The 12760-nt window shown below is 43.6% G+C and overlaps 1 protein-coding gene across 1 annotated transcript in view; it reads left to right on the forward strand.

Moving 5' to 3' along the window:
• CACNA2D4 (calcium voltage-gated channel auxiliary subunit alpha2delta 4) overlaps window positions 1-12760 on the forward strand; it is a 204852-nt gene that overhangs the window by 63563 nt on the left and 128529 nt on the right. The window contains exons 20-23 of the mRNA XM_084809309.1: window positions 4908-4969; window positions 8389-8456; window positions 9720-9765; window positions 10622-10719. Coding sequence (XP_084665435.1) covers window positions 4908-4969; window positions 8389-8456; window positions 9720-9765; window positions 10622-10719 — 274 coding nt within the window. The remainder of the gene's footprint in view (window positions 1-4907; window positions 4970-8388; window positions 8457-9719; window positions 9766-10621; window positions 10720-12760) is intronic.

Consider the following 12760-nt stretch of genomic DNA (forward strand, 5'->3'; position numbering starts at 1 on the left):
TAATATGTATTATATATTATATTTTGCTTATATGTCTTATCAGTTTTAGTGACTGGCAGAAAGGTTAATCAGAAATGTTTAATATAAAAATAGAATAAGAATTACTTTTTCCAGTATAATGTTCTCTGAGCAATTCTAAGCAATCTTCCTTAATTGAAAACTGTTAGAAAAAGAGAGTTCATGATCCGTTTCTTCTAAAGACTAGTACAAAGGGCGCCAGTTGTAACAACAATGACCCCAAAATGCTAAACAACATACAACTGGAACACATGAGTGTAAATTATATAATATTATAATATAAGGCGACAGCATGCATACAAAAACAGCGTGCATACAAAAAGGACCACAAGAGTAACAGCACAATACTCGGCCATGGCGGTAAGTTTATTACGACTATTAGGTCCATCCAGATTGCAACACTGTTATGTATTGATGTGCACCCTCAAATGGGGATAATTATATTATTTACAGTGCACATGGTACTGATATGAATATGTGATGTCTTCAGTTTCAGCTTAAGTGATTTTTACTTCTGAGGAAGCCTGCTGCAAAACAGGAGTACACCCTGATTCCTGTAAAAACAAAACAGAAGGCCAGAACTCCACAGTACATTTTTTTCAGCTGCAATTAATTACTACTTGTTCTTGTAGCATTTAGACAGTTTTATTTACATTTTTTATAATTCTGTTCCTTGTATTGTGCTGTTACTCTTGTGGTCCTTTTTATATGCATGCTGTTTTTGTCCCCTTATATTATAATAATATATAATTTACACTCCTGTGTTCCAGTTGTGTGCGATTTAGCATTTTGGGGTCCCATTTCTTCTAGTGACATTTTTCCTTTTAAAATCATTGCTGTAATTATTACTAGGATTTATATGCCGCCTTTCAGGGCAAAAAGCCTTCCCAAAGTGGTTCACGTGTAGAATGAAAACATAAAATGGAAAAAATCCAATTCATTTAAGATTACAGAACCAAAGCAGCAGTCTAAAACACTTCCAACCCTTTTCTCTCCCCCCACCCCTGCCTGTTATATTCTGCTTTATTAGCATATTGTGTGTCTGTGTGGAGGGGGATTTTCTGCTGATTCACATACCCCCTCCCGCCCCACATCCCACACCATTCCAGAAGAGCCATTAACTGGTTTTTCAGAGAGCACAAGGGGTTGTGGGAAGGAGGTGGAAAAGACCTGTTTTTATTTTTAGGGAACTTGCAAAGACTGTTTTATTCCAGCAAGCATATAGGGGCATTTGATTGCATTACAGTGATGGTGATTCAATATTGTCTGCTGTTACTGCTCTTAGGTCTCTTTTATGTAGTTTTAGAGTGGGATGTCAGTATCTTTTCCTATTGTGATTTTATTGCTGTTTGTGTGATTCAGTATGCCATACAGCAGGGTAGATATCCCCAAAGAAATAAAATATTAACAGTGATCAAGGTGAAACAGGTGGAATCATAACCACTAGCGGGGTGGGGGGCTTGAATCCACTGTGGCTGTTGGTTGAGTCCCGGCCTTTTCCTTCTCCTATCCAGGAGAATGAAAACAGAGAAGCCACCCAATCTGAGTGGCAGCATGCAGAGTTCTCCCTTTGGGGCAATTGGGCTCGCCATGCTTGGCCAGTTAACGAAGCTATCTGAAATAGTTTTGAAATGCTCAGCCGGCAGCCAGGTTACAAATCCCCCCTACAGCACCAAAGCTGTCTTTGTGAAGCATGGACACTTTTGCCTCAAGTCCCCTTGATGCCTGCTGTCACTGTGCCAGATGGATTTTCAGTACACTGAGGATTAGTGCTTAACAGGCAGGAGGAGGGGCAGTGAGAGATTCTCATGTGACTGCAGTGGGAATGGGAATGAGCCACTAGGACAGAGATGTTATTTATTTATTTTATTTATTATTAAATTTATTAATCGCCCATCTGGCTGGTCACCCAGCCACTCTGGGCGATGTACAACATACAATAAAAACAGTTTAAAACAATAAAATTCTACAATAAAAACATTTTCTAAAATACCCTAACCCACCCCAAATGCCTGCCTGAACAGCCACGTTTTTAATGCATGACGGAAGCTCATTAAAGAGGGGGCATGACGGAGTTCCCTAGGGAGGGAGTTCCACAGAGTGGGGGCCACCACAGAAAAGGCCCTCTCCCTCGTCCCCACCAGTCTAGCTGTCCTGGCTGATGGGACAGAGAGAAGGCCATCCGAGGCTGATCTTGTTAAGCGGCCTGTCTGGTGCTTCCATCTGCCACCTTCTCTCTCTCTCTCTCTCTCTCTCTCTCTCTCTCTCTCTCATGTGTCTCCACCCTAACCCCATCTGTAGCTCTATTTAGCCTATCTGCTGAGTGGGCAGATCTGCTACAGCCAGGTTTTTTGGGAGTGTTTTGCAACATTTGGGTGTATTAAAGCAGGGCCAGATCATTCTGCCCACTAACGTTGTTGCCAGTGGTCTTTCCTTTCTCATTCTCTGCTTCTCCAACAAGGAGAGCACTCCATAGGGCGGCCATGTGTCCTCTTTTACAGGGGCAGTCTTCTGTTTAAAGGGCTGCCAGAGCACCTTCCTCTATTTGAAGGGGTCTTGTATTTGAAGGTCTGCCTGGTCCAATTCCAGTTTAAAAGTAATGAACTATAAGAACTGTTGCCCATCAGCAGTTAGCACCTGGGCAGCAGACTGAACAGGCAGGCACACAGGTCACCTGGTCAGAGTCTTCTGCACTATGGTGAGATGTACTGTATTTCTAGTGAAATTATAGCAATTATTTCTAAGTTTGCGTCTATACATATATATTAGCATGTGCACATTTTATGCAAATCAGCATCCTCTTTCCTGGTTATGCATTTCCTCCTTTTGGGTGATTCGTAAGTGGCCACCCTAGGCTCTACAAGAGAGGCGTTTGAACTTAACTACAGACAGTTTTGAGGCCTGGCTACATAATCCTGCTTGAAACGGGCCCCTTAGCACAAGCTGCAAGTCAGCAATGGGTCAAGCATTCCCCAAGGCATGCTCAACTATGCAAGCGCCCCTGATCAAATTGTTGTGAGCAGAATTGCAGCCCCCACCTCAATTCTGCTTGTATTTTACCTGCTGCTGCTTCCTGCTACCCTTCCCCCAAGGACAAAAGAAACTCACCTTGGAAGAGGAGGGTGGAGTAGCAAGCAGCAGAGGGCTCCTCCAGCAATGGGAGAGGCCAACATGGGCAAGAGATATTTTTTCCTGTAGTGATTGATGGGCTATATTACAAGCCCCATCATTCCTGGCAGGGACTGACAGTGAAACTTCCAGCCAGAGGAGAAGTCCATCTCCTCTGTAAAACTACATAAAATATAAAACTACATAAAAGAGACCCAAGGCATCTCCTGTTGTTATCAGGCAGAGGAAGGCTGGCATTGTGGCCCTTAAGCACCAAAGTCAAACATTTGGAGGACTCCCTCAAAGGTTTTAGAGTGATTGACTTCACCGATCAAGGAGTTCTCAACGGTGAATATTATCAACCCTTCCTTCTGATAGTCTCACACTTTTCTCCTCAGCTTCTCTTTCTCACAATATCCTCTTGATCCTCTGATCTTTCTTCCTGCCTGCTTCTCCTGGTGCCATTGGCTTATCTGCTGTGATGTCACAGTGGTCCTGGGTAGTAGACCAGCCCATCTGTGACATCAGCTACTTTGAAGACTGTGGACAATGCATCTGAGTGTTAAAGTAGACTGTAAAGTTCAAATTCTAAGACACATGAGCAACATTTTTAAACTACACCACATAAATATTGCTGATTCTCTGTGCACAGTTTTATTGCTGGTTCTCCGCACCATTTGATTAGTGCAGATCTCAGAGTCTATCTGTGTAAATGACAAGCAGAGATGACACTGGCTGAATATGATATATGATGATGAAACAATGTACCAGGCAGTTAAGCAGGCATGTTACATCTTTCATACATCACAAAATACAAGCACCTTGAATATTAAAAAAAAACAAACTTCTTGTTTGATTAAAAAGGCATCCCAATTAATTGGATAGCAGGTTTTCAAAAGTAAATTGTAATGCAAAAACTTACAAATTGTGAATAGCAGGCACCAACCTAGAAGATGCTTTCTCCCCACCCCCCTCTGTCTGTGTCTGTCTGTCTGTCTGTCTGTCTGTCTGTCTCTCTCTCTCTCACACACACGCACGCACGCACGCACGCGCACACACACATGTCCCCACACAAGAATGCCTCTTCTTAGACGCTGTCTGCTTGATATGTTTATGCATCACCTAAAAACAAGGAAAGATGCTTTCCTCCTCCTTCAGTAGCATTCAGTTGTGCTATTCGAATTCAGGTTTAGTCAGTTAACAGCGTACGTCTTTACATGTCGATTCAGAACTAAGTCACATTGAGTTCCATAGGGCTTATTCTCAGGTAAGTGGGTATATAGGATTGTAAGCAAAGTAATTACTTGACGTTTATGCAATTAATTGACGCTGCAGTTGTATACACACTTAGCTGGCTGGGAGTAAGTCATGTTGAACTCAATGGACCTGATTTCTGAATAGATATGTATAGGGTTGCACTGTAAGGTTTATTAATCACATGACTGTGCTAGTTATGAGATTTCTTAATGCATAGACCATGACCCGGTTTCAACTCCCATCTGGCATACAGAAGAAGAGATAGTTTTTTTGCATGCAAGTTCTTAAGATAAAATGAAGGTACTCTTTAGATGTGTAAGGAGGCCATTTGGAGGGATGCCAGCTGCCCCTTTAGAAATGCAGCCACCATTTAAGAGACGAACCACACTTTTACTTGTATTATATATAGCTCTCTCTATATATCTGTAAGAGAGTGTAGCCTTTCCCTGCATTTGCAATATAGTGTTCCTTTCAGGAAGTACCTTGTGGATTTTTATTCATTTGTTTCTTCCCCCACCCTCCAGAAACGCAGTCTGTTCCTCACTAATGACTATTTCTTCACGGATATCGGTGGCACACCCTTTAGGTGAGTCCGCAGATTCTTTGGAGGGGCCCTGGTTGCTTTTCTTCAGGGGGAAATTATTTATTAATCAAGTTGATCTTAGCTTTGGGAAGGGCCATAACGTAGCGGTAGAGCACATATTTTGCATGCAGAAGATACCAGATTAAACCCCTTGCATCAGGTAAGAGGTGATTGTTGTTGTTGTTGTTGTTGTTCAGTCGTTCAGTCGTGTCCGACTCTTCGTGACCCCATGGACCATAGCACGCCAGGCCTTCCTGTCCTGCGCTCTCTCCCGGAGCGTGCTCAAGTTCATATTCATTGCATCCGTGATGCCATCTAGCCATCTCATCCTCTGCCGTCCCCTTCTCCTTTTGCCTTCAGTCTTTCCCAGCATCAGGGTCTTTTCCAGGGAGTTTTGCCTCACACCCTGGTCTGCTGCTGCCTATCTGAGCAGATAACACAGTAGCGTCAGATGGACAAATACTCTGGCCTGATATAAGGTAGCTTCTTGTTCTTCTCTCTTTATTTACAGAGAGGAGGTAGTCTGTACCACTGGAGTAGGACTAAGGTCTTCATTTCCATTACATTCTGGGTCTTATTCAGTGGTGGTGTAGAGGCAAATTTAGAAGTGCAGGTGCCTGTCATGACAGCCCCCAAGCCATAAACTATACAACAGAAAATGAACTTTTATATGTCTTACCTTACACAGACTCATTGGGCCCAGTCCTACTCCCCACACCACCCCAAAGGTGAGCAAGTGAGAAGATGAGGTCTGAGGAATATTTACAGACCATGGCCTGACCATATCCTACCAGAGCACCTTTAAAAGGTTTTTTAAAATGTGCTTGTGAACCAATAAGATGAAGGCATCACAGGGCCAGCCCTACCATTAGGCAGAGTGAGGCAATCATCTTAGGCAGCAGATGGCAGCCTCTTGGCTGTTCCTCCTGAACTTCCCAGCTATTCCTCTCTGTTGGAAGACAGAGCTGTGCATGCCACACAACTTATCCTGGGCCCTCTAAACTAGTCTCCAGCCTCACGCATAGTGGAGGACTATTATCCCATCATCATTGTTGAAGTAAGTAAGGAAGAGCCTTCTTCCAATCCATCTGGCTTCTGTGTGTGGAATGGGGAGAGGGAGCACCATCTTGTCCTTCACCTCAGGCAGCACAGTGCCTTGGGCTGGCCTTTATTGTATTTTTTGAAGATTGTAAGAGCTGACTGGCCACTGCTTGAAGACTGGCACCCCAGTCTTGCTTGCTTGAAACTGCAGCAGTCTTGGATTCAGCTCAGCAAGCAAGACTGGGGTGCTGTTGGGGTTTCCTATCAAATTTCTGTGAGCAATTGGGCTATTAGTGGATTACCCCTGAGGCAATATCTGGCCAAAGCCAAAGACTTGACAAAAGAAAACGGTGATTTTTGGTAGCCCTGACATGTGTTACCATGGGGACTAATTTCAACCATTTCCCCTAAATTTATCTCTCTGCCTCTGCTCCAATCCATTGCCTGCTCAAGGCTGCTCTACCATTAGGCCACGAAGAAGCTGCCTCAGGCAGCAGATGCTGGGGGGTTGGGACCAGCTGAAAGGTGTTGGGAGGACAGAGCAGTGTGTGGCAGACACTGCCACACACGGCTCTGCGCCCCAAACCTAGCCTACTGCCCTCCAGTGCAGTGAAGGATGCTGTCCCATTGCCATTGTTGAAATAAGATTCTTTTGTAGATGGAGGGGTTGCCATCTTTTCCTTTACGTCTTGGACTGGCTCTGCACCCATCTGCTGAAATGATAAGCTTGCTTATTTGGCATGCAGAGGATTGATCTGGGAGATGAGGTCATCATCTTTGCTGTGGAAAAAGTGGCAGCACTCTTCCCCCTACCCCCCCCACACCACTGATGTTATTGATTTGTAACCAATAAAAGGGCTAATGAGCCCATGGGCTGTAGGCAGAAGCCAATAAGAAACAAGAGGAAAAAAATCAAATTTCAAGTGATTGCTGTCATTTGGAATTTAGAAGACAACTGCTACCAATCTGTCCATTAATACCAAACTGGAGCTCACCAGGCCTTAGCCAAGACTTAGCTTGGAAAAAAGCATTTTAAAAGATGACTGCAGCTTGCCTCACCTGGGATTAGAGAAAAGGCCGTCTAAGGTAGAAGGCTTGATGTCTGGGCAGGCTTCGGTTCCAGCAGGTCTAATTTTAAAAATTAAGCACTGCCCAGATCATACTGGCTAGCAACTGGGAGCCATTGGCACCATCAATTCCTCTTGGGCCACATAGGGAGACATCTAGATTGTTTGACTAAACTATTTCCTGAGCTGTGCTGGCTTGTTGGGATGTGGCATCTTGTTCATTATGGTGTCCTGCTCTCTGTTCATAGTACACTGTAGTCTGGAGAGCGTGCCTAACCTGAGGGAGGCCTGCCTTCTGGCCAAATTCCATATTCAGAAGTATCATGTGGTACAGCCCCTTCTGGACTATGCCCCTTCAAAATGCAGGTGGGAGATCCCATGTTCTCCCATGTTAAAAACAAAAGTCCCTGGACATCAGGGAGAATGATGAGGCTAACATTTCACGAGTGGTAAGTTTTTGACATGGGAGAAAATGTATCCTGTATACTAATAGCAACCTCATTCTTTGAGTGTGGATCCTTATGTATACAAAATGGCATAATCCACACACAAGAAAGAGGTATCAGCAGATTCAGGGAAACCACGAGATTTGCAGATGTAAAAAAACGCTTAGGGAAAATCCTTAAGGGCAGGGAAAAAACCAAAACAGCCCAGAGGGGACAGGGCATATTCAGTGACTACGAAACACTGTAGGGGAGCAGGAATGGAAAACAGAAGCAGGGAAGGATAATGGAAAGGAGTATCTTAGGAAAAGGGCATGGCTGGCTAGCTGGAGCCATGAATAGGAGCACTCCATGCTGCGACATTTTGTTGCAGGCCCCACTTGTTCACACAATCTTCCACCTTTATTCTGAAGTGCTAGAGTAGAAGCTGTACCACGTGATATTTGTGAATATGTTGCTTCGCTGCTAAGGAATTAGTTCATTGTTGGTTTCTTTCTAGCCTTAGGGTTCTCTTACTGATTAGTTGCATACCTCTAATTTGGAATTTCACAAAATTCATGTTTCAGTAATGAGGATTCAATTTCAGTGATGAAACTGAAATTTCAGTGGTGAAATTTGGGGTTGCACCACTAAAAACAGAGCTTTCATGGCAAACACTTGAAATTTTGAATGCAGCATTCATCTTATACTATCAAAATTCAGATTTTGAGGGACTTCATACAGTTCAGAATTTGAATTCTGCAATGAGGAATTGGGGGGAAATGCCTGAATTTTAAATGTGAGGTTAACATTCATCACAGCAGTAGCTCTGTCACATGATGCACTCCTTTATAAGTCTCCTTGTTAGCAAGCATTTTTCATCTTCCAACAGTCTAGGAGTTGTTCTGTCACGAGGACATGGTGAATACATCCTACTCGGGAACATTTCAGTGGAAGAAGGTAGGTTGAATGCCACAGCCTTATCGAACAGTTGTATGGAAATGGTGGAGCACTCCCTTGTTATACCAAAGCTGGACTTTAATTCTATCTCAAGTTATTGTTTCCTTTGCCACAGCCTTCCTGCCCTGCTTAAGTATTTCCCTGCTTGAATTGGTTGCTTGATAATAGAAACCTGTTAACTAAATACCTAAATCCTGATGTATATATACTTTGGAAATACCATAGATATTGAAGGATGGGTACAAATATATAAATAAATTTATTTAAAATATGGCAACCTTAAACCAAGGGGTTTCCTGTGTCCCAGAAATTGTATGATCTCCACCTCAACACAAATCCCCAGCCGTTACAATTGGCTGGAAAGGCTCTGCATTGAATGCTCCTTTTGCAGGGGGTCTGTTGTTTCAGTGTTTCATAAACCTTTTGGGCCCCTGCTTCTGAAGTTCCTCCACCATGTGCTGCCCCTGTATGCAAAGACATGTGAAGACTTGGCAAGGGCTGGATGTGCCTGATCTTGTCTGATCTCAGAAGTGAAGCGGGTTCAGCCCTGGTTAGTACTTGGATGGGAGACCTCCTGGGAATCAGGCTTCCTGCATTGAGCAGGGGGTTGGACTCGATGGTCTTGTAGGCCCCTTCCAACCCTATGATTCTGTGATTCTAAGTGGAGTACTAGTCCAAATAGCTAACTGCTTTAGCCAATTTGTTAACCGTTAGAAGAGGAATAGACCAAGATGTTTGATTCCCTCTTAAAAATACACAGAGCTTTCACCAGAACAAAGAAGCACCTTTTCCTGCACTCCATTCTTCCAAAATCAGATTGTGGTGCTGGGGCAGTGAGGGATGCAGTCATCCCTTCTTTACCAAACTTTATTCCAACTGTCTGAGCCTTTGGTCTCAGAATTAGGGGTTTTGTAACTCAGGATTCTAGAATGTCAGATCTAAACCATGTCAGGCCTAATGGAATTTTTGACTTCGTGTCCACAACATACATTGCTCTTCTATATGTGTAGAACAAGGTAAGGTATAAACAAGAAATTATCTACGCCCTCACTAAATTCTTTGAACATACCCCCAGCCTGATCCCAAATTCGCTAAAGGCAAGAGGTCTCACCTGTCATTCTTATCCCCAGCTCTGAAAATTGAGTCCTCCAGTTTCAATTCCTGTGGGAAAGCATGGGGTAGAAGAGATGTTCCACATCTAGAGGGATCTGCAAATGTGTGAAGAAATGAACCTTTATTGTACCATTTGCTTTTCGGTTTCAGGTTTGCATGACCTGCTGCAGCCAGACTTGACCTTAGCTGATGAGTGGTATGTGGCAGGAATTCTTCTAATTGTTGGACATCTGGGAAGGATGAGAACTAGCAGCTGCTTGGCTTTGGATGCTTGCCATTGAAGGTCTTGGGAAAACATGGTCCTTTCATCTAAGGAGCCATAGCTCAGTTGCAGAGTACATGTTTTGCATGCATCTCCAGTTGTAGGCATCTCCAGTTAAAAGAGCTTAGTAGTTTTGGAGGAAAGGAGTTTTGCCTGAGACCTTGGAGAGCTTGCTGCCAGTCTAAGAGGATGACATTGCCCTATATGTGCCAGTGGCCTGACTTGATATAATGCAGCTTGATATGTTTGTGCATATCCATATCCCATCCAACAATACTGACCCCACACAAGAATTGCACTGTGTTGTGTTTAACCTTTTTTATCTAGTTGCTAAATTAATTAACTGCACAACTATATATTTTTAAAAGCTTAGACAGCCCCTAGGAGACATTACTGTTTTCTCAAGGTTTTTCATTCTTAACAAAACTATGGGGGGTTCACATGATTCTCCCTCCCCCATTTGTTCTGAGTGCACTGACTTGGGTGCAAAGGATGGTTCAGATGTTACTCTGGGCCACTTTTTTGTTCATGGGAGATGTCCTACACTAGGGTCTCCATTATTATGAGTGCTGCATCATGTGAGTTGAGAGCTCACAGATCTCAACCAGAGCAATTCCCTTAACTTCTGAAATATACATTGATGATCATGGACATTGCTCCTGCTGGGGTTTATGCTCAGTCCCAAGCAGGCACATCTGCCAGGACAGCTCCTGTGTGTGCAGGAAGGTAGCCCAAAGGAACTTCTGCATCATAGATCGCTCTCTCTCTCTCTCTCTCTCTTTCTTCCTAGGATTTATTGCATTACTGATATTGATCCAGAGCATAGGAAGTTGAGCCAGTTGGAGGCTGTGATTCGTTTCCTCACAGGAGAAGAACCTGACCTAGAATGTGAGTGCTGAAATGTGTAAATATTAGCCAGTGTTCTCCTGGAATCTTTTACATAAACTGTAAGAACAACCTTGTTAGCACAGCAAGTTTAATGGAGTTCTCTGCTTCCTGACTTTAACATCCAAAAGTATAAAACTGGCGGCAGTCAAGATTGCTAACCTGCATGTCATATCCAGAATCCCTGTACGACTGACAGCCATAATACACAGAGCTGCCACTTCTTCCACATGTTTGCAGTCTAGGCCATAGCATGCTCCTATCTGCCCTAGTGTATAGAATAATAAAACTGGAAGGAACCTCAAAGGTCATTTAGTCCAACCCCCTGCCGATGCAGGAAATTGACTACTACAGTAGCCCCAATAAGCGATCATCCAGCCTCTACTTAAAAAGCTATAACGAAGGACATCCACTACCTTCTGAGGCAGTCTGTTCCATTGTTCAGCAGCCAGTGACATCCAGACATTCTTCTTAATATTTAATCTAAATCCTTCTCCTTTTTTGGTAATTTAAACCCATTGGTTTGGGTCCAACCCTCCAGAGCAGCAAATTTGCTCCATTATCTCTGACAGCCCTTTATATAGTTGAAGGTGTCAGTCATATTGTATCTTAATCATCTCTTGTCCAAGCTAAACTTAGCAAACGATGTAATCAGCATGCCGCCATGGCCTAGTCAGAATTGATTCTGACTCTGACTTGGTTTTTAAATTAATTGCAAATTGGAACTGGCAGGTTCAGCCCATTCCTAGGCAGATGGTGACATCCACCTCTTATTGTGAATGTCCTAGCTTTGTTCGGCTAGGCAGAGGCATACTGCTGTCCCTGAGAATGAAAGTTGAGCTTTTGGCTATCGTAGTTTGATGGCTGGCAACTACTAATGTGGGGTGTCACATCTCTGTATGAATTTAATCTTTTTCTAAGCTCATGCCCAGGGCCAGCCCTACCATTAGGCAAAGGGAAGTGTTCACTTCAGGTTGCAGATGCTGGGAGGTAGCATCAAGAAGCTGGAGGAGAATGCTGTTTGTGCCATGTGGCCTGCTTTGCACCCCCTAAGGTAGCCTGCTGCCTTTGGGTGCAGTGGAGGATGCTGACCCATTGCTAGCATTGAAGTAAGATTCAACTGCCAGCCCAGTTGGCTTTTGTACATATAGTAGGAGAGGGTACCATCTTGTTCTTTGCTTCAGGCAGCAAAATGTCTTGGGTCAGCTCTGCTCATACCACCCACTGTTACAGCTTCTTCCATCCTCATATTCCAACTTCCTTCCACAACTCCTCTTTCTTGCTCTGTTCCAGTCTGTAAGCCAACTTGTAAAGACTTTTGAAAGGCAACTGAGAAATTCATTAAATAAATAAACTGTTTGTGGCTCCTTCTGTCCCTCACTGCCATCTCTTTCTCCTCTCTGATTCTACTTCAGTAGTGCCACAGTGGGCAAATGCCAACTTGGAAAATTGCTTCTCCCTCTCTCCCCTCTCCACCCCACCCCATCCATGGCAGAATATAATTTCCACTCATGCTGCTTATCTTGGCTATTGGTTGAAACTCAGGTGGAACGTACTACTATGTGATTTGTGAGCTTTGTCTCCTTTGCTGATAAACTGCTTGGTATATTCAGCACATTGCGAGAGGGAGAGAAAAGAGTATGGATGATTTTGAGGCAACAGGAAACAGAGGTGTGGTGGAAAATCTCAACTGTTGTCTAGAAATAACATCCCAAACAGAGATTCCAAGAACTCACTCTCCCACTGCTATTACAGTCCAAGATACCCTCCTTCTCTAGGCAGGGATGTTCTAGAGATCTCACTTCTCCAGTGTCTCCAAAGGTCCGAATGAAGGTTCTTGGGAGGTAAATGTGCCTCACTAACAAGATCGCTCCACTACATTAAAAATATAAACATATGGCGGCGGGAGTATCTGCCTGCCCCCTTGCTAGGTCCTTGTGGCTATAGGTCCTCTTGGTTACTTGAAGGAAAGGCACTTTTCACATACTCAAGTGCTTGCTTTTGTTGATATATCATTTATATATATTAATAGCAGTCCCAATGA

The sequence above is a fragment of the Heloderma suspectum genome, chromosome 7 (assembly GCF_057233095.1).
Source record: "Heloderma suspectum isolate Gila_16-S chromosome 7, 16-S_ref, whole genome shotgun sequence".
NCBI classification, from domain to species: Eukaryota; Metazoa; Chordata; class Lepidosauria; order Squamata; family Helodermatidae; genus Heloderma; species Heloderma suspectum.